The sequence below is a fragment of the Bufo bufo genome, chromosome 5, assembly GCF_905171765.1.
Source record: "Bufo bufo chromosome 5, aBufBuf1.1, whole genome shotgun sequence".
NCBI lineage: Eukaryota > Metazoa > Chordata > Amphibia > Anura > Bufonidae > Bufo > Bufo bufo.
In genome coordinates this window covers 387,796,056-387,819,258 of record NC_053393.1, presented here as the reverse complement: position 1 = coordinate 387,819,258, position 23,203 = coordinate 387,796,056, and the positions used below count along the sequence as shown (strand labels likewise).

At 46.3% G+C, this 23,203-nt stretch overlaps 1 protein-coding gene across 2 annotated transcripts in view; it reads right to left on the bottom strand.

Annotated features, from left to right (window-relative positions):
• Nucleotides 1–22,603, bottom strand: part of JARID2 (jumonji and AT-rich interaction domain containing 2) — a 146,224-nt gene extending 123,621 nt beyond the window's left edge. The window contains exon 1 of one of the 2 annotated variants that reach the window (XM_040432615.1): nucleotides 22,051–22,603. In XM_040432615.1, coding sequence (XP_040288549.1) covers nucleotides 22,051–22,158 — 108 coding nt within the window. In that variant the 5' untranslated portion in view covers nucleotides 22,159–22,603. The remainder of the gene's footprint in view (nucleotides 1–22,050) is intronic. The other variant, XM_040432613.1, reaches the window with a different exon arrangement.
• Between the last annotated feature and the right edge of the window lie 600 nt (nucleotides 22,604–23,203).

Here is a 23,203-nt window from a genome sequence, read left to right as displayed (position 1 = left end):
TGTGCTGCACTATTGTAATGCTGGACCCACCTACTTCCGTTCTCCTTGACTACTGGCGTTGCCCCACCGCCTACAATTTGGGGCCACTTAGTTTTTTTTTTTTTTCCAGGGCCACTTTAAGTTGCCAGTCCATCACTAGCAAGATGGGTCAACCTCTTTAAAGTTACAGTAGCACTATGACGAGGTGGAAAAAGTACCGTAGCTTTGCAGCAGCCAAGGAATGCAGTTCACCAACTGAAATAGTGTTATTAAGCAGGTTTTTTTTATGGGAGATTGCTAAATAAAACTTAAGTGTAGACATTTCAAAACGTCAACGTCAACCCTGGTAGAGAAGATTTGACAGAAGATTTGCATTCTGTGGTTGAAAATAATAAGATAGGCATAATTTGTATGTCCTTAGCTCTCAGTCCAAATATGAAATTAACTGAAGATCTCTAAAAGGCCAGCAACTGTGATGTAGCTCCAAGCCCCAATGACAAGCTCAAGTTTAGAACACATGGGAAAAAGTAAGACGTGATGAAAAGCCAAAACTAAGAATGAAGCGCTAGGGAACGAAATGTATACCAAATTCTTCTAATTAAATTCTTATCTTGGTGCCAAAACCACAATAGGATTGAGCTCCAGCCACTACTTGTCGCGGCGCTGTGGAACGTATCTACAGGATGTACGTGTCATAGGCATAAACCTCACACAAAGTCAGAGGGTAGCAAGAAACACATGGCACGCACACTGCCCATCTGAAGAATAAAGACGCCCTATACAGAATACCATTTTTCACCTAGCCATGTATCAACAAAATGAAGTGTCATTTTAATTAAGCCAAATGCACCTAAAAGATTTTATGCTAAATCTGTCAGTGATAAATGCGCATGAGGAGTTGCTATCAGATATTGATAGCATTCTCTGTGTAAGTGTGTATACATAGATAGTAATAAGTGATAGATGTACATGGGGAAGGCGTCAAGTGATTGATAGCATTCTCTGTGTAAGCATGTATACATAGCTGTCAGTCAGTGATAGATGTACACAGGGGATGTGTTATCAGTGATTGATAGCATTCTCTGTGTAAGCATGTATACATAGATAGCTGTACACAGGGGAGGTGTTATCAGTGATTGATAGCATTCTCTGTGTAAGCATGTATACATAGCTGTCAGTCAGTGATAGATGTACACCTCCACTGTGAATAATGAAACCATATAAATGTAGAACTTACACGTTTCACTGACTCTTTTACTACAAAACTATACATCAATATGCTCAGCTCCTCCAGTTCTATAACTTGCAGCCTGCAGATTGTACTGCATTTGATGGCGACAAGTCCACTTTAAGGCTACTTGAACATTAGCGGCAGCCTTCTCCGGTAGTTTTATTCCAGCCGCCTGTTTCCGCCCCAATTATAGTGAATGGGGCCCGGAGCGGACTTCCGGCAGCATGTATGCGCTAGCGGCAGCATGGATCCGGCAGGCTGTTCACCTGCCGGAAAGGCCTGCCGCTAATGTGAAAGAAGCCTAAGCCAGATTTATCAACTACAAAAAAAATAAAAATTACAAATTAAAAATTGTCTCCATTAAAGGGGTTATTGAATTTCTCCAACAGCCCCCCATGTGGTGGTGAGGGGACCAGAAGCGGCGCGGGGAGCGGTGTAAGTATATTACCTGTGAGGGGCCCAGCACATGGGAGGGCTGTTGGAGAAACTGGATAACCCCCTTTAAAAGGTGTAGCATAGAAAATGGAGGACATCTCAAGACAGACATGTTAGATGTAAAGGTACGTCAAATGTATCAAACTAAATATTCGATAAATGTGGCACAAATTACAGCAAAGGAGACAAGGCAAAACTGAGAAAACTGATAAGATCTCCCACTTAGGCTAGTCCCACATCTGGTGCAAAGTTCTGGTTTCCTTTTACAGCACAGGATTAGAAAACCAGAATTACCAGATCTGGCATATGCCGGAAACTGCCATCACCTGACAGGTCTGCTGCATTACAGGCATGGATACCGGCATTTTGCCAGACATAATACAAGTGCATGCAGTGATATTTTGTCCCTTTTTTCCAGAATTTTTGATAGAAGGTCCTGCCAGATCCTCCAACTCCAGATGTGAACCTACCTTAAAGTAGCTATACCTTGATGTTTACTACAACCCCTCACAGAAGTCAGTGTGCACGTCGTCCCAACCATCACTTGGGATGACAGCTCTACTGCCCACCGTCATCACTTGGATAAAGAGGTCATAGCTGTAATGACGTCCGATCCCTGGATTAGCTGCGAGTCATCCGATAATTGTTTTAGGACTTTTATAAAAATGACTCATGATAATTGTATCCAACATTAGACTCTGTTGTAGCTCCAGGTCTGACCTGTTCTACATGTGCTCCACCTTCATGAGACAAAGGCAAATATATCACCGTTGATTAAGCAGCCTTATACATTTGTATTGGTTAGTCCTATAAGGCTATGTTCACATCTCTGCTTAGGTTATCTGGTAGTCTGTGCCAGCAGAGAAACAGACTAACGGAACTACCGTATCAGAATAGCCGGACACCGCCAGTTCACCATGGACTATAACGGGATCCCACGGGTTTGCGGCATAAATGCTGGCTTTCTGGCAAACGAATACCACTTCATGGAGAATTACTCAATAATTAATTAGTAATTACTAAAACTAACAGTAAGAGTGTAAACTTAGCCCACGCCAGATTTATCTCAGTGGTTGATGCTGGCTGATAAATCTCGCACGTCGTTAGACTGTCTAGTCTAAGTTTACGTCATGTGCAGATTTAAAGGGTTTCTGCCATCGTTATGTAGCTGGCTTACATTAGCGACGTGCTGATGTCAGCAGAACATAACTGTATGACATATCTCCCTGCCTGCCGCCGTTCGTGCTAAATAATGACTTATAATATGCAAATGAGCCTCTAGGTGCTAGTGGGGCGTTGCTGCAGCACCTAGAGGCTCCGTCCTCTCACCGTTTGGCACGCCCTTGTAAAGGCGATTGACATCCTCGGTCTCCTCCGTGCCCCGCAAATCTCACGCCGTCCATTTTAGTATTAGGCGCAGTGAGTGAAGGGCGGGATTGCAAATAAAATGCAGACAGCACACGGGCCGAATCCATATTTTGGGGATCAACAATCTGTAGATGGTTGTGTGCATAAGGCCTTAGCGACTGCACAATTGCAAACACTTTCCAAATGGACTGTTCACTTCTGAACGGAGGTTGATTACCAGTTTACTTTTCTTATGCAAGTTGCAGCCATTTTATGCGGCTGTAAAAATAAAAGGTGAAGGATTATGAAGATCATACGGATGTTAGCATAACGCGCAAATATTGGAACACTACAACAATATGCAGATTTCTTGCCAAAATCTCTGTTGACTGTCCCAGTCATCTCCATAGGACTGCATGGTCCAGAAACAACCCCATTCGGATGCAAGGAAACAAAGACTATGGGTATAGACTCCATTATGCAATAACACTCTGCATATTAGGAGATAAACGGAATCAACGTACACGGGCAGGCTCATGGGGACAGTCTTCAAGCTCATCTATTTTAAGAGACAAAGACAACATTTACTTTGGCATAAAACAGCAGCAGTGAGTGAAGCACATTACTGTTCCCATTCACCCCCTCCGCTGGCTTCCTCCCATTATTCCCAGTCATGTTTTACGGCTATAACCAGGGGATGGCGTGGAAACATGTCCTTGTCGCCATGTCTTGAGTGAAGGGGCACGATGTTTACGCACGGCAAAGAATTTCAGCACTGGAGGCCAAAGATCATAGGAGTAGGAGATGGCATATAAGGCGATAGTGCCAAGACACGGCATATGGGTAGGTACTGATCTGGGCAGAGCTATGCTGGGGAGAATTCACCGGACACGGCATATGGGTAGGTACTGATCTGGGCACAGCTATGCTGGGGAGAATTCACCGGACACGGCATATGGGTAGGTACTGATCTGGGCACAGCTATGCTGGGGAGAATTCACCGGACACGGCATATGGGTATTGTACTGATCTGGGCACAGCTATGCTGGGGAGAATTCACTGGCGGCAGACTTGTTGCAGAAATGTCTCCCGTTCATCTGAATGGGGCCTGCAGAAAACCGTGCCCTTGTCGCAGATTTAGGGCTCATGCACACAAACGTATTTTTTGCCTGCATCCAATCGAATTTCTTGTGGGTCGGATCCGGACGCATTCACTTCAGTGGGGCTGCAAAAAAGAGGTGGACAGCACTCCGTGTGCGGTCCGCATCCACACATCTGTTCAACGCTGCCATAAAATTATACATGTCCTATTCGTATAGGACTGTTCTGTTAGGAGCCGACCGTTCCGTTCCTCAAAATGCAGAATGCACACGGCAGGTATCCGTGTTTTGTGGATCCACAATTTGCAGACCGCAAAACAGCCAACGCTGAACCCTTCCTTAGACTGAAACTGATTATCAGCGACAGAAATTGCAGGCGTGTGAATTCGCCGGCTCGCCCTGAACACTTCCTGCAGAGCACATGCTCTTTAGCTCCTGGTAACATGGAAATCAGGGGCAATCCCTCAGAGTCCCAAACACAACCCTTTATCAGCTGTAACGTGTTCCGTCGTGGCCTTTACGAAGCTGGCACACACAAGGCTGGCTTTTTCTTTTACGTTCCCACAGTATCACAGAGGTGTGGTGATATTTGATTTAACGCCCACATTGAAGCTGGTCCCTCGCTGACGCCCTGGGCTACAGCTCTGCTTTCTGTATAAAAGCCCTGCAGTCAGTCGACAGAACGGCGTCTGAATACACCTGCCCACCCCATTATCTTTTACTTCCATCACAGCCCTGCACAGAAAGTTCACATACTCAGACATCCTGTGCAAAGGAGCTCGCAATCTGTTTCCCTCACAACAAAAAAGGCCTATATGGGTATATTCACTAGCAGCAGATCGGTGGTAGACAAAATATCCGAGCCCTTCAAGCACATGGATGTCTGCTAATCCTTTTCCGATAAATGAGAGGGATGCAACGTTTCCGTCGTGTGTGAATACACCCCGATACTAGCCACTTCATAATATGGTCTTGGGCTGGAGGGAGACATTATGACACATGGGTGACGCTCTGCCAACACAACATCAATTCAAGCCAAGAAGCATTTTACGTAGAGTTATGTTATATAAGATCCACATACTGCAAGGTTTCCACCATTTACTCTTTTTCCACTTTTATTTATTAACGCATTTATAAAAATAAAAAAAATAAAAACTTTTGTGCTGCAGCATGTGTGAATGTGTACTTCTAGTCTATGCATATATAAGTGGTATGTGTTGTACAGGCCAAGAACATAGCGCCCATAGGCTGCACAAACATTCCCATGACTCACGACGACGACTATCCCCTGCGGGGACCACAAAGTACATTCCAATCTAGTTTCCAGGGGAAACCAACAGAATCATATACAGAACATACAAACTCCAAGTACGTTGTCTTTGGTCGGATTTGAACCCAGGACCTGACAGTGAGGACATAGTGATCCAGCCAATCAGTAGCCTGAGCAGGTTAGAAACTCTTTATTTTCAGGGTTTGGGCACCCTCTTAGTAAGGTCCAAGTCTTGTTTGGCAGCTTGGGGTCACAAGTCACTGCCACATTAGTCCTACAGCTCTGAAGGAGTGTAAATCTCTCCATGTGTGCAAGGACTTCCCTTCGTATTCTCTAAGGAGAATTTCACGCGGTTGGTTTTACAATGGAATTTTCACGTGGACAGCTGTCCATTGCTGAGGATCGTGGAGCAGCGCCTTAAAGCTGCAGCCATGCCAAGAAGGGACATGTCCGTGGCTTCAAGCTGCCGCTCTGCGATCCTCAGCACTGCTTTCCATTGATATGTATGGGAGGCACAAAGTACGTGGTCACAGGCAAGTTTTTCAGCTAAAATTCCACAGTAAATTCTGTCGTGTCAGTGTTCACTAATAAATCTTTTTTTTCTCTCTTTTTCTAAGAACTGGCAAGCTGCCTTGATTAAAAGTGATGATAGAGACAGGGCCGCATTTGAGCACTTACAATATGGCCTCCATTCAGTGTGTGTTCTTTATAGCCTAAACTCGTGGAATTAAAGCAACCAACATTATTTGGCCTATACCACCGGTCTTGAAGCCAAAATAACAATTATACTAATATTCCACTATTAAAAGGGGTATTCCCATCTGAGACAGTGATGGCATATCGCTAGGCCACCTCTGGGACAGAATGAGCCCCCAAAATGAAGGATGCATACTGTGCATGTGGAGCATGCTCTCCATTCTCAGGTATTTTTGGAACTCCCGTAGTGGTGAACTGAGAGTGGGCGCTCACGCTCGGCTGCTCTCCCCTTATTTTGGGGGGCCCCAATTTGGAAATGGGAGCGAGACTTGCACCTATCAGACATTGAAGGCATATCCTAGTTATAGCCATCAATGTCCCAGTTGGGAATACCCCATTCAGATGATCTATATAAGGTGCCCACTTGCACCTGCAGTGGGCGCCATAGCTGCCAGGTGCCTGCTAAATGCCTGTAACTGACGGTAACACAGATAGCGGACTTTAAACCCTTCAGGTGTCATGGTCAAATTTGACCACGGCATCTGGATGCGCAAAAACCCCGGAAAGCGCTCCCAGGTGTGTTCCGGCTCCCCCCCAGAGAAGATTGGGGAAGCTGGAGTGTGTGCGCGCGGCAGCCCCGGTCCTCCTGAGTGAGGTAAGGAGTAAAAAACGAAAAAAAATATAAAAAAAATTGGGAAATTCATTGGTCATTAAGTGAACTTAGCCTACGCCCATGGTCAGATATGGCAGAATTGCTGGGGATTTTCAAAGCCCCTTCCACATGGAGTACTGCATTGACCGGTACAAACGTCAAGACTGCATGGACCATCTCTGCAGGCCAACACCATGCAGTCTAACCCATAGATGGCACGTTATTTCTCAGATATAGTACAGTTGTGCAATTTAATATTGCTGAAATTCTGTGGAAAACAGACGCCATAACGTCCAGACTAGAAGTTGCAGTTAAATAACCGTCACGTACAAAAGTAGTGGAACAGTTTTGGTTATGGCAACTATTTCTTGAGCTGGAAATCAAAACGCTTATTGTAGGTCTCTGCTGGAGGTGTTCTTCACGTACACATGACTATAGTGTTGATAGATTAAGCTGCACACTGTGCTAAATGTTTGGAAACAAGCCCCTTTAGTTTACTGAAATGTACTTCTGCAGCCACCCACCAAGTAGTACTTGGCAAGACCTGCAAGCTAGTCACAGAAAACGTACCTCCACTATGTTCCTTTAGTAATCGCTAGAAAACTCTCAGAATCTTGTCTGCAGCTTCCAACAGGCCTCGGATGACAGCACGATAGCAGTAAAGGCTTAGGGCTCAGGATCGTTGCGATATGGAAGCCCAATGTGGTGCAATGCATTCTCAGGGCTCATGCACGCGATCGTTGGATGTTTTGCGGTCCGCAAAACACGGATATCGACCATGTGCATTCAGCATTTTGCGGAACGGCCGGCCCCAAATAGAACAGTCCTATCCTTGTCCGTAATGAAGACAATAATAGGACATGTTCTATTTTGCTACGGAACAGCCATGCGGACATACCTACACAGAATGCACACCGAGTCATTTCCTGAACGAATACCGAAAAAAAAAAAATAATACATTCGCGTGCATGAGCCCTTATGCAGGGATCCATGCCCAGTTTTTTGTTTTTTTTTCATGCGCAATAACATTGAAAAAAGTAAGATCATTGGTGGAAATCTGCAGCACAAATTGATATGCTGCAAATTTACGATGCATTCACACGACCGTATGCATTTTGTGGTCCACAAAATATGGATGACGTCCGTGTTTAACGGGTCTGTGGTCCACATTTGCGGTCAAGAACAAAACTTGTTCTATTGCAGAATGGACATACGATGCTTTCCATATCTGTCCGTTCCACAAATGATACAACATTCTTGGCCACAAATACAACCATGGATGTGCCTATAGTGGTGACTGCAAAGTGTCTAGGAATCTTTTTTTCAGTTAACATAAAAATAAATTTACTCCCAAAATTTCACCATAGTCAAAGTAAGGGAGCCTTTACATGTGGTGGGAAAAATCTGCAGGTACGGATCTATACAAATGTGCAAATTGTGGTGCGGATTTTTTGGGGCTTTTGTTGCAGCTTTCTATGCAGATTAAATCCCCCATTGAAATCTATGGAGACATTCTGCTTTACAAAAGCCGCAACACATTATTTACGCAGTGGAGCACAGGGCAGGGATGGACACTTTTCAACCCCATAGGATAACATGGGGGAAGTCTTTATGTGGCGTACCTTCTGGCAGACTTTTCCACCATGTATGAAGGCACCCTAATAAAGGAGCCCCGTTGAATACCATGGAGAAATCTACACATACGATGGTTCGCACATGCTGGATCAAGAGTTTTCCGAGGCTTGGTAGGGCCAGCTAGCTCGGCAGGAATCATGTGAGCAAAACGGTTTCCAGCTAATTCATGAATTAACCCCGCCAAACGTCATCACACAATATTTTTAAGTCTCCTGAATTTGACAAACTTGGCACCAGAAACCAGATCAATCGACCTGACCTTGTCACCAGGAAGTTAAAAGGTGATGATAAAGAAAGGAAGCTGTTCAGATGGCCCAACAAGACAGGAAAGAAACCGCCCCATTAACCTTCACGGAGGAAACTGCTTTCTACATCATTACCTCACCCCAGCAGACCCCCCCCCTGGTCGCTATCTTTTATATAAGGGGGAAACCACTAAACAGAAAAATCCATTTCCTTTACTAAAAGACAAAGAACAAGCACTACAAACTACTTTTAGATGCTACTGGAACATCAATTATAAATTGGATATGCTTTAACGCCTTAAGGCCACATGCACATGACCGTATGTGTTTTGCGGTCCGCAAAAAATAAAATTAAATAAAAATAAATAAACGGATGACGTCCGTATGGCATCTTTTTTTTTTGCGGATCCATTGTAACAATGCCTACAAGAATAGGACATGTTATTTTTTTTTTGCGGGGCTATGGAACGGACATACGGATTGAAATGAATAGGTCCACATCCTATCCAAAAAAAAAAAAAAAAAAAAGGAGCGTACACGGAAACAATACGTTCGTGTGCATGAGGCCTAAGTAGCATGCCCATTTTCCTCTCCATGTTCCAATAGCAATAAATTTGCCGTTCATATAGCCATATGAGGGCTTAATTTTGGGGGGATAAGTTGTATTTTTAATGACCCCATTTCAATTACTACGTCTTGTATAGGAAAACGGGAAAATAAAATCTTTTTGGAGTTCAATTGAAAGAAAATAAAAAATTCTGAAAAGGTTTTTTCATTTTTATATTACAGCGTTCACTGTGCGCTAAAAATAACACGTCCTTGCTCTGCGGCTCAATATGATTACGGCAATACCAAATTTGTATAGTTTTTTGTTTTATCATTTTTTTAAGGCAGCTCTTTACCTCAGTGTTGTGAAGTAACTTGTCCTCCTGTTTGATTAGGACAGGTTTTGTGTGTACTAATAGGACGGTGGACATTTTGTTTTTCCTAAGGATTACTCCCCAGACAAAACGAGCCATTATAACTAATGTAAGGTATTTGGGAATATATTTATAATGAAGTAATATTTAAGTATTTTCATTTTCTTCATTCCTGGAGAACCCCTATAACATGCCAGGCCTAGGAAGCTTCAGCAGGCCCAGGTTGTGATGGTAGCTGAGGGGAATTCAAAATGGTCAATACGGTTTTTTGTTGCTTCATGCCCCCAAAATTGTTTCAATAAAAAGTACAGATCACCCTGCAAAAAAAATGAGCTCTCACATAGCTCTTATTTTTTTCGGTATTTAAACACACAAAAAAAAAAAAACGCTTTATAAAGGCCTCTTGCACACAACCATATCCGTGCTTGCGGCCTGCAAATTACGGATCCGTAAAACAGATATCAGGCGAGTGCTGATGCCAATGTTTTTTTTTTTTTTTTTTTTTTACTCCTGCAAAAAAAAAAAGTCCTAACTGTTCGCAAATGGACAATAGAGCAAGTTCTATTTTTTGCGGGGCTGTGGAGCAGACTTACAGGTGTGCCGTCATCAACTTTTGCGACCCCATTAAGATGAATGGGTCCACAAAAAAAAAAAAAAAAAATCAGATGCTGACCCAAACTATGGCCCTGTGCATGAGCCATAAATGTGGTAGCGCTGTAATCATACTAACTTCGAGAATGAAGTTGACGCTTCAGTTTTACCGCACAGGGAACGCCATAGAAACAAAACCCATAAAAACTGTGGCGGAATTGCATTTTTTCCCCCAATGCCACACCATCAGGAAATGGTTAAACTTTTTTTTTTTTTTTTACACATTGGAAATACATTACTTAGTGGCATAAATAATTAAGATGTCCTCCTTTTGCCTGTATGCTAAGAGGGTCAAGGTCCAGAAAGGACAAATGAGGTTCTCAATGAGGTTTCCAGCATACGTGCAGCACCGTACCATAGGTTCCTAAACTTGGCCCCATCACATGTGTCGCTGATGAACAAACACTGACAGCTTTTTTGCATTTCTAAAGGCCTTCCAGCAGCTGTGGTGATCCCACCATGGGGCACTGAATTAAGCTTGCAGCCCAGCTGGACCTTTACACAGAACTGTTTTTCACAAGATCGCAAGACTATCATTGTCAGCCACAGGACTCACACCCTCCCCCCTCAAATATCCTGCATTACATTAGTGGCCATTTCTTTAGAAGACCTTAAAAGTTGACCCTAATGAGCACTTTAGAGACTCTGAAACCACACAGAAGCAACAGCCGCCCGCACGTCGACAAGATTTCAAAAGGCCTTCATAAAAAACACACAAAAAAATAAAAAATAAAATAAAACAGGCATGTTAAAATTTTTGCACCATTAGCAATTTACGTTGAAGGCACATATCACTGCCCCACAATGCTTAACCACATTTACAAGTTCTCCAGAGACAGTTAAATGAGGCACACTGAACATATAAAGAAGCAGGGAACAAATATACAAAGAACAAAGAAATAAGGCTACTTTCACACTGGCGTTTCTGGGTCCGCTTGTGAGATCTGTTTCAGGGCTCTCACAAGCAGCCCAAAACGGATCAGTTCAGTCCCAATGCATTCTGAATGGATAAGGATCCGTTCAGAATGCATCAGTTTGGCTGCGTTTGGTCTCCGTTGCGTTTTTTAGACGGTCACTAAAATGCAGCTTGCAGCGTTTTGGTGACCGTCTAACTATGCGGAACCAAACGGATCCGTCCTGACTTACAATGTAAGTCAATGGGGACGGATCAGTTTTTTTTACTGACACAGTATGGTGCAATTGAAAACGGATCCGTCCCCCATTGAATAAGTCAAGACTGATCCGTTTTGACACTTTTTTTTTTTAATGAATAATGCAAAAGGATCCGTTATGAACGGATACAAACGTTTGCGTTATCGGTGCGGATCAGTCTGTGCAGATACAAGACGGATCCGCACCAAACACAAGTGTGAAAGTAGCCTTAGGCCTCATGCACACGACCGTTGTTTGGGTCCGCATCCGCAGTTTTTGCGGCTCGGGTGCGGACCCATTAACTTCAATGGGGCCACAAAAGATGCGAACAGCATTCGTGTGCTGTCCGCATCTGTTGCGCCGCAAAAAAAAAATAATTATATATATATATATATATATATATATATATATATATATATATAATTTAAAATATATAACCTGTCCTATTCTTGTCCGTTTTGCGGATAAGAATAGGCATTTCTACAATGGGCCACGCAACAGCACTGTAACAACCTGATATAAAACAGCTCACAAGTCGTACAGGTACCGTTCTGGATTCTCTAGTGGCCATGAATTTACGAACAAGCTGTTTCAGGGGAAAAAAATCAGTCACCAAACTCCGTTCTGCTCGCGAATGTTTCACAGCAGTTATACTGGAAAGCTACTTGTCCAAATAAAATCAAAATAACTTTGTGCCAAAATGAATCTTGACAGAGGTTACAAGCAGTCATTGCCGGATATGACAGAAGAAACGGCAACGTGAAAATAGAGAAAAAAAGCCAACATCATGGAAAAATCTGAAAATCCTAAATGAGATGGAGAAAGGTTTGATGCACTGAGGGTCCATTCACAAATGCCACTTGGGTTTCATTTATTTATTTTTTTAAACATAATTCAGCCAAAATAGAAGTAAATATGCAGTGGTTTCCCAAAATCATGATATTTCTTATTATTACTGGTGGTAAAGTCATATACAGATTGCAAATGAAGTAGTGAATGCATTACCAGGACTACACCAGATGAATCTAGGAGCCACTACTTTAAGGCTTCATGCACACAGCCATGTCCGTTTTTCAGTCTGCAACAGACATTCCGCACTTTCTCCCATCAATACAAATGCCTATTAACGCCCACAATGCGAACCTGAATAGGACATGTTCTACAACTTGCTGAATGGCCATATGGATCCGCAAAAAATACCAATGTGTGCATGGGCCCAGAGAAATGAATGGTATGCAAAAAAAAATTGAAGAATATAGTTGTGTACATGTGGCCTAACAAAGATGGCTTCCTAAAAAGATAACTTAACAATAAGGCTGGCTCTACTATGTATATCAGTCAAACTGATTTTGGTGGGACCCGTCGACCATCTAATAAGTATGCGGGTCTCCTGACTCGCCCCGAAGGAAGGGGAGGGGGAGAAGGACTGAACAGTACAATTTGCCTGCCAGATTCAGGGAGATAAGCCACTGCCAGAGGTGTCTTCCTACTAAGAGCACATGCACATTCGGCTGGGTTGGGAGAGATCATGGTTGGCTGAACTAACATGGTCAACAGCTATGCAATGTATATATCTGACCAGCCTAAGGCCGCATTTACACGACCGTCATGACTCAGTGTGAATGCAGCCTAATAAAACTTGACATCATTTTCTACATAATGGTCGTGCTCAGCTGTACATGTAGTGGATTACTTTCTTACACATGGGTAGCACCCTGGGGTTTTAAATTTCGCGACACCCACCCTTGCTTAGAATTCAGCCTAAGGGTATGGCCCCATGGTCAGGTTTCCTGATGCATTTTTGGAAGCCAAAGCCAGGGGCGAATTCAAAAGAAGGTCACATTTGCATTTTTTTTGCAGATCCGTCATGGATCTGCACCAACGCTTCCGTTACAATAATAGAACCATGCATCCGTCATGAACGGATCTGGCTGTATTATGTCTTCTATGGACGGATCCGTCCTCTATTGACTTTCAATGGTGTTCAAGATGGATCAGTTTTCTATTGTGCCAGAGAAAACCGATCTGTCTCCATTGACTTGCATTGTGTGTGTGTGTGTGTGTGTGTGTGTGTGTGTGTGTGTGTGTGTGTGTGTCAGGACGGATCCGTCTTGCTCTGCACCACATCGCGGACAGAAAGACACTGCTTGCGTTTTTCTGTCCGCGATGGGGACGCAACCAAACAGAACGCATTCTGGTGCACTCCGTTTGGTTCAGTTTTGTCCCCATTGACAATGAATGGGGACAAAACTTAAAGGGAACCTGTCACCATGATTTTGCGCATAGAGCTGGGGACATGGGCTGCTAGATGGCCACTAGCACATCTGCAGTACCCAGGTCCCATAGCTCTCAGCGCTTTTATTGTGTTAAAAAAACCAGTTTTGAGTGATATGCAAATTACCTGATATGAGTCCTGTAGCCGGAGAGGAGTCAAGCGTCAAGGAGCCCAGCACCGCCCCGCGTCCTCCGATTCTCCTCCTTGCCGGCTGACGTCACAGAGCTGGAGCGCCGAAATCTCGCGATGCGCGAGCTAGCGCATGCGTAGTTCGTTCCCTGTGCTGATGCCAGCACAGGGAATGAACATGATGCAGACACTGCGCATGCGCTAGCTCGCGCATCGCGAGATTTCGGCGCTCCAGCTCTGTGACGTCAGCCGGCAAGGAGGAGAATCGGAGGACGCGGGGCGGTGCTGGGCTCCTTGACGCTTGACTCCTCTCCGGCTACAGGACTCATATCACGTAATTTGTATATCACTCAAAACTGTTTAACACAATAAAAGCGCGGAGAGCTATGGGACCTGGGTACTGCAGATGTGCTAGCGGCCATCTAGCAGCCCATGTCCTCAGCTCTATACACAAAATCATGGTGACAGGTTCCCTTTAAGCGTTTTCTTCCGCTATTGAAATCCTATAAGAGATCTCAATAGCGGAATTGAAAACGCTAGTGTGAAAGTAGCCTTAGTTGTATCTGTCCGTTACACTTTACCATCCACTCTTTTTGGCTTCTAAAACTGCATCAGGAATCCAGACCACATGGCTGTGCCCCAAGCCTCTGCTCATATCTCATTTATGAACTCCAGGTTGATGAGATGTTATAAAATTTGTGATCTAAAAATGTGACAACCTCCTCTCTATGGAACTACTTACACGTTCTACGTTCACTTCCTGCATTGATGTGTAGGCAAACCCAGCAAGGCGAGCTAGAGACCACATTTGGATGTAGATCCGGCCAGAAAAGTGAAAGCTACTTGTCTATGCTGGCGCCAACAGTCACTATTTGTATTAATTTCCTCAGGTTATCACTAGGGGGCGAGAATCTTTATATTTTTTTTTTTTACAGAAATCACAAGCCTGATCCAAAGTCTAAGACACTCAACGGTAAATGTGGAAATGGGTCACCTACATTTTCTCTGCAAGTTAAAACCAGATAGTAACACATCTCCTTTTTCTAAGCTCTTTATTTTCTGAGTGCAGATTTCTGTATTCAATTTCCTGAACCGGATTATGAGGGCGGCCATCTTGTATGAGCTGTTCTTAACAGCATTTAGAAAACTGCTTTAGAGCAGCCACATGGACCACAGACACAATGGTCAGGAGCTGGCCTCATTGACTTCTATAGGACAGTTCTCCGGGCATGCTCTGTGACCTGTGCAGAGGTCATTGTACAAGGAAAGAATAGATAAGCTTTAACAATCACCTATTGTGAATGGTGGACCCTGTCTTATCTCTCATTCTAATCCTGTCTGTAATGATATCACATCTTTGTATACATAAGCAAGTAACTGCCGTATAGTGATCTGTACAGACCAAGAAGTGGCGCCTATTATATATATATATATCTCCCTGATGACACGTGTCCTTTAATGGGTTTACTGTGATTTGATGCAGAAAATGGTGCGTTGTTCCATCTGAATTTCATTGGTGCTGAAGCAACACGTTATCACTTACTAATAGTGACTATCCGTAAGGCCCCGTTTTCCTGGACTCCACTGCAGTCAAGTGACCTTTTCCACTGTGTTGGTTCCTTATTCTGATGACATCACGTCTATATCCGAGTCGAGGGAAGGCTTTTAAGGCTCTACCCTGTAGATACAACATAATCAATGACCTTGCCTCTCAGGCGGTATTCTGCTCATTCTCATGGACCCTGTCCTTGTAGACGTGAGGTCAGCGCTGTGTCTTGGGGAGGGTTTCCAGCAGGGCTTCAAGCAGGTTTGGATCTGCGATGTTCAAGCTGGGAGGCGAAGGAGCGGCAGAGACCTGATGCTATGCACACTCCCCGTGAGTCTCGACAGGGATGTAAACACAGGGCGCGGGTCACACATCACAATCAGGCTGGAGGAGTCAAAATGCACCCAGAACTTCATCACCTGACTTGTGTAATGCAGTAAGGTTGAAGGTTGGTCTTATTTATGTCTTGTGTAATAAGTAAACACCCTTAATGGGGAAAATAGGCGACAAGTCCGCAACAAAAATGGACACCCTGTAGATTAAAAAATCCACAATGTGGGTCAAAATGTACAAATCTTATTCTTTACGGGTAGACAAATTTGCTGCAGATTTTCAGTCTACAAATTCAGATGGAAAACCTGCGGAAAATCTATTGTGTGTGAACAAGTCCTAAGGTAGTTCAGCAGCTAAATAATGACATTTGTAATAGCTTTTGACCATTTTTGGCAAAATGGATCTACTAGTGTCACACAGCATACCGGTCCCTCACATGAATGTTTCCAAGCTTCTGTGCACACTACAGGTCCTCAACACCGCAGGAACTAAAGCTACAGCTGTACAGGCGGGGCGACAAACGCTGTGACATCACTTCCTGCTCAGCTACTATTGGTTGGGGCTTCATCCCACAGACTGCCCGCTCTGCCGCATCGCAGACCCAGTGACTAATGGCTTTGCAATCCGCATGTTGCAACTAAAGATTGGACACGTCCTCTCTTTTGCAGTACGGACGCGGAAACGCACCGAAGCCCTGAGTGAGCATTTCATATGTTAAGGTGAGATGAAGACGTAGAGACCAGAGAAACAATAAGCAGCCGAACAGGAATGGCAGGGGATTGGTGAGGTTATATAATTATTATATTTTTTTTTTTAACCCACACAGCCTTCAGAAAAAAAAATTCCCACTGTACAAGTCCTTTAAGATGCAGCCTCAGGGCTCATTTACACAACCGTGAGTCGGCTGGGCCCGTGCGGTTCGCAGTGCACCGTGGGGCCGCCACATGCGGATCGCAGACGCATTCACTTGAATAGGGTCTGCGATCCATATCAGACTGTCCGCACCGCAAAAAAGTAGTGCATGCAGTGCTTCCGTTCCGCACCGACCTTCCGGATAGTGGACCCATTCAAGTGCGGTTTGTGGGCCCTTAATACAGGCCACGGCTGGCAACGGCCGTGTGCATGAGGCCTCAATCATTGAGGGTTAGAGAATCTGGGCATGCCAATGTCTTGAAAAACGGAATAAGTGAGCTCATAAAAACTACTGCTAATATCAATCACTTTCCATGCACACAAAAAAAAAAAAAAAAAAAAAGAGGATCCAAAGAATTGGGGATCCAGATGTTCCAGGCAAAAATTATTACACCAAAGTGCACGTCGTCTGGCATAGCAAGAAACAGGTGCAAGTGCGAGAGGCCTAGGAGGGCAAGTGAGTGGGGGATGGGAGCAGCAAAATGAATAATGGAACAGCTGGAAGAATTAGCAGACGATGGTTGCTATGCTGCCTTTTTTCTGCACAAAATGAACACACTTCAAGAAAATGACGAGCCAGCACAAAAGCAAAACAATGTCAAATACCAGAGTAGAGACAATACAAATCAGCAAAGAAAAGACATTCCTTTGTGAGAAGAACGGAGCAACAAGGTGACGGCCACAAATGGAGGAGCGGCTTTAAGTAACGCAGAGAGGAGGAGAAGAAAGAAGTGGCAGATATCAGGTACACAAGCACATTGCAAGGTCACCCGCGGCATAAGCATAGCGTAGAGTAAAGGTGAGGCTTGTTTTGTAGCATTTTATTCATTTACACCCAGAGGTGAGGAGCGGTCAGCAGCTCCGGTCTCCTAGTGCTAGCAGGCTCTCCAATAGCTACCATACATGGATATTTAAATTGCAAATGCTTAGGGACAATCATGGCAAAAACATTGCTTTTTTGGCTAAATCCCTGGTTTCATGGTATTGTGGCAATAAACAGCACCATGTGAAGAGACCCTTAAAAGGGTTATCCGACCCCTGAAATAGCCCCCCGCCCCCCACATGCCCAGGCCCCTCACACACAATGTACTTACCACACTCCCCGGCACCCGCATCGCTTCTGAAGCTTGCATGGCCGCCGCTGCATCTCCCAGTCGTACGGATAAAAACATCTGGCGGGCGGGGCAGCCAATAGCAGTCAGAGACGGGGACGAGCCTCCCTAGCATTGCGGGTGACGCCAAGGAGGCTAGTTCCCGTCACCGCCTGCCCGTCCGAACACCCCCACCCCGCTGGATGTTCGCAACCGCGTGACGGAGAGATGCTGCGGCGACCATGCAGGCTTCTGCCAGGGCACGAGGTAAGTACGTTGTGTGTGAGGGGCCTGAGCATATAGGGGCATTTTAAGGATCAGATAACCCCTTTCAGACCCCATACATATAGGAGAAGAGCTGGCCGAAGCCACCAACTATCTTAAGCTACTTTCATATCTGCGCTTTCCCTTTCCGCTATTGAGATTCGTCATAGGATCTCAATAGGGGGGGGGGGGGGGGGAATCCAGCAAAAACGCTAGTGTGAAAGTAGCCTTGGGGCCTCGCACCTCATTCCTGATAAATGTCAAGGAAAAGAAGAATCGGGCAAGCTGAATCTCAACGCCTGATCTTTGTTCTGGCAGGAGATTGGCTGCCATCTGAGGTGTCTCGCAGGGGCTTATTCCCCTCTTCCTATTGACAACGCAAACACATTTGGGCAGGGAATAGCGGTTGGCAGAAAGGGCAACCTTTAATCATCAGGAAGCCCAGCAAAAGAAAAAGGGTTGTCCAAACCAAACAGTCCTTTAGTCTACATGCACACCACCGTATCCATTATGCGGATCCACAAAATATGGTTACCGGCCGAGTGCATGTCGCATTTTTCCTAATTTAACTGCCTATTCTTGTCCACCAAACAAAGATAGGACCCATTCTACAGATTTGTGGAACAGCAACATGGATAACATCGGTGTCCTGTCTGCATTTTTCTGTGTGCGATCCGCAAAAAATAATAATGAAGATCAGACACGGACCCAAACAGCGGTTGTCTGCATGAGTCCTTAAAAGGTACATCCAGATGTAGCGGTCATGTCGTGCTTTTTTTATCGCGACAAATGGCAAAAAGATTTCTACTTTTAGACAGCGTCAAGGACAACACAAGTCAATGACCAATAAGTGCTTCTAAGAGCTGTCTCACATTTCTATATTTGGAGACCGCTTTTTCAGAGATTTTCATACTGATGATCTACCCTCTGGACAGTATTTGATCGGTAGGGGTCCGACACCCAGGACCCCCACCGATCAGCTGAATGAGAAGGCAGTGTTGCTCGTAGTAGCGCAGCAAACTTCTCCAGCTTTTCACGCATCATGTGGCCTAGGAGCAGCTCAGCCCCCAGTGAATGGGACCGAGCACGATACCAAGAATTGCGCTGCGCTTGGTGAGCTGAGAGAAGGCAGCGGCACTGCTGGGAGCACAGATGCTTGCTCAAACAGCGGATAAGCAGAGGTCCCAGGTGTCGGACCCCCATCGACCAGGTACTGATGACCTATGCTCTGGATATCAGTATAATCCTGGAAAATCCTTTTAAGTACACTGATCTCACCGATTAGTAATGGAAAGAAAACTAGTATAAGCCACAAAATGGCTGCCTTCATTGTGTACAAGTACAGCTGTGCTCCTAAGTGTATGCACCCCAGCAGACTTTGTACAATGTGAGGGATCCCGCCCTGTTAGGGGGGGGGAAGATACTCTGGTCAGTACTTACCCCTCTACCAATTCCGCTGCACTTACAATGGCTTCAGGATCTTCCGCTCAGGTCCAGACCAGATGTGTTCCCAGTCTTCCCGGTCAGCTGCGCATACAGTAGATGCAGATGAACAGCAACACTTTGAGAGGAAGGACCCGTGGCCAGGGTGAGCGCAGTGGCCTGAAGTACTAGGTATGAGCAAATCAATTCTAACGAATCTGGGGAAAAAGTGCCCACCTGCAACTTGGACATCTCGCCCATCCCTGCTCTGAGTAACGGCACAAGTGGAGCGGGTGTGCTTACCATATGAGAGCAGTGACTGCCCATGCGATGCTACCCAGAAGTGTAGCAGCGCATGCACAGTTGCTGCTCCAGTAGCAGAGCCTCTGCACTTTGACAGGGCTGGACATCTCAAGTAGCTGCAAATCAAGAAGTAGGTGGGCACTTCTTCACTTAAGGGGACAGCCCATCACAGATGAACACATGATAATGAGGTGCACGGATTCGCTCATCCCTTGTAAGTACTGACCAAACTCTTCCCATAAGGGTAGATGGTAGCCAGATGTCATCTTAAAAGCCCGGAGAACCCCTTTACTGTAACCCTCCAGGCTCCCCTTACTAAAAGGCTCGTTTTCCTCAGTATATGTGCAGTACTTACATGTGACTTAGTCCTCCAAGCGGAAATCCGTTGTCCATGCACTACCTCCCTGGTGAGCTGGGGGCTGGTCTTGTGTTTATACACTGCAGCCAATCTGTGGAAGCAGAGCTACGGGGGGAGGGGCAGAGCAGCAGTCTGAACCAATGACGGTACAAGGGGTGTGTCTAGAACTACCTTAGACTTCCTGCAGAGGCTGTGGCTAAAAAGTAGTCACAGCCCTAAAGGAGCTCCTCTTATGCCTACACGAAGCCGGTTACAGTTCAGACCCCTTCAGAAAATATAAGGGTCTGACCAATCGCTGACTTGTAGTCGCCAGACTATTAGGTCTTCATTGTATACATGTATCTGTGGTCAGGTGAAAGCGGCATACAGTTCATTCTTCGTATGGTGAACGTGTGGCTAATGTAACCACACGTCATTACAAAATGGTTAATAAACCGCTGCTCTGGAGTAAATTCAGTCCACTATCCTGGCACCTTCCCAGTACAAAGCCTAGAAACTCTTGGAAGACCCACAAAAAATTCCTGTGACTACAAGGCTTAGCGCAATATGCTCATTTATAGGGATTTCCAGGGGCACCACAGAGTAAGAGGAGCCTAGAATAGATCTGAGCCTAGGTGACCATACAGCTGGACACGGTGAGATGTCTCCTGAGGGATCTCACCAACGGCAGATGCCCCCGGTGACAGCGACACTGTAGCAAAATTCACCAAGATGCTTGGAAAATTGTGGGTGTGAACATGAGATGGTGCTCAGCCAAGAGCTGCCATGTCAGGAGAAGGCAGCGGGGCATGGGTGACGGCACCACAGATGAGAAGCCATGGGGATCATTTTTTGGTGATATAAGGCAGAATGAAGGTGGTTTGCTACTTGCCTCAGGAAGAAGGCAGACCAACCCCATATGTCGTCGTCTGGAAGGCAGCCATTATTTCTTACAGGCTGTACTGCGTACAAGACACAGGCAAACCAGATCTCTAAGGTCATTTACCAGGACGGCGCCCGGTGTGACCACCACGGATCAATGTGAAAGGCACTGCTGCTTCCTCACCATAAATGGTATCCACAGAGAAAGGGCAGACATGTTCCTCAGCCCTCACATGCAGGCTCCATTCCACCAGCACTATGCTTTTCTGTGAGGTAATGCTCATCTCACAGCAGCCATTACACAGCCGGTGACGCCACCACATGTAACCTGGGTCCCCAGAGGGCACCAGCAGGCAGCCATGACATCCCATGCCCTGCTGGACACCCTTCCAGCTAACGCGTGACGTCAGAGAGACCTCCAGCAGGGCATTGTGACGTCACAGACGCCCCCCCACCTCACCTCACAGCCAGGTTGCTCGGCCAGTGGAACCTGTTGCTCTACTCGGGCTGCAAGAGCCAAGATGTAAGAAAAGAGGAGGAGGAGGGGGGCTAGGCCGGCGAGCATGCTTAGGGCTGCAAGTGGGAGGGAAGGGGGGCTGATTTATGGGCCATGGTCTGCTCAGCACATGCGATATATATACCTCCTTGCGCCCCCTTCCTGCCTCACACAAACACCGCCCCCTGACCATTTGGGGGAGTTGAGATGTTGCCAGGCAGAATTTCTGCGACACGATTCCTTGTAGGGTGGCACGAGTTCCTCCAACACAGGGAGGGAGGGGGGTTCTGTGTATCCCAGCCCGTGGCTTTAATGAAAAAGGCACCAGCACGCTCGGCTCACCCCATCCCCGAACAAAGGCTGCCGTGCCCAGCAGATAGATCCGTGCCCTCTGCAATGCGGATCTGGGCCACCGCGGTCCAAAGGGTTAACAGATCCCCTCCCCATAACGCCAATACATCTCGTTAGATCCCCGGGAACGGCACCCAACAGGGGAGCCCGGGGCGACAAAGGGACAACTTCGGATGATCGCCCCCCTCCTTCCCCATACATCACCCCACACAAAGGGAAGCCTGCACGCCGGGCCAGCTCCAAACTTCTCACCCCGGTGTAACCCGATCCCCCACCATCGTGTCAGCTGAGGTCAGGGCACGGCCACGGAGGGGTTAAAGCCCCGTCGCCTGGCATTTAAAGGTCCGCTTGGAAAGGTGCCACGCACAACAATAACAGACGGGCGGCTCTACTTACATAGCGCTTCTGAATGATATTCCTCTTGGGCCTTTCCTTGTTCATTCTGAGATCCAGATCGGGGCAGCACAAGACAGCCATTGCCTCGTGAATTAAAAGCCCCGGCATAAAAACGGGGGGGATGGGGGGATCGGTAATGATATCCTGCCGGTGCTGGCTCAGCGGCGCCCGCTAATCCGAGTCTTCTCCGCCGATCGTGCCCCGGTCACCAGATTCACCTTGAGAACGATCCTTTGTGGCATCCAGGACTGTCACTCTAGTACCAGGACCATGGTACAGAAGGCAAGATGACAGACAAACGACGCCCTGTGCTTCTTTGTGGCTAGTGTTCACAGTCTCCGGCGGAACACGGCAGTGGCGCCGGCTCAGCAGCTACATGTTGCACAGCGGGGTCACCGGGGGGAGCTCGGGCTGCAGGGGCGACACCGCGGGGGAAGGGGGGCATAAATAACGAAAAGAAGCGACTGCTGGAAGTCACCTTTACGCTGCACCAGAGTGAGCTCCAGCAGACTGACTGAGCGCTGCGCTGTGTGTGTGTCTCCTGCAAGCGTTTTTTTTCTCCTCGGCCTCCTCCAGCCAATAGCATCGTCTGTAGGGCGTGACGTCAGCTCATCACATGGCCCGAGGACGGGGAGGCGCTAGAGAGCCTGCTCTTCCAGATCGTTACATCTGCGGCCAAAATCCAAGGGAACTCCAGTGCAGGCCGCTGTACCCATTCTGTAGGGAGTCATTCACACTGCCCAGCGGCAGTATAAAAAGAAAAAAACTTACCTTTAAAATGGCTCGCCAGTCCCATGTCAGCACTCGGATCCCACATACGTTTATTGTTCCTGGGACCACTGACGCCAATCATTGGCCTCAGCGGTCTTATGTGTATGAATAGCATGTGACTGCTGCGGTGCCAACTACAGGCCCAGCGGGATTCAGAGCAGCAGCAGGACTCGGGATAGGTCATCAATATCTGATCGGTGGGCGTCTGACCGCCAACACCCCTGGCGATCAGCTGTTAGAAGAGGCGCTCTGATAAATACAGCACTGTACAATGTATAGTGGCTGTGTGTGGTATTGCAGCTCAAGCCCGTGTGACCAACCACAGCCTCGTCACACAGCTAAGGCTACTTTCACACTCGCGTTTGGTGCGGATCCCTCATGG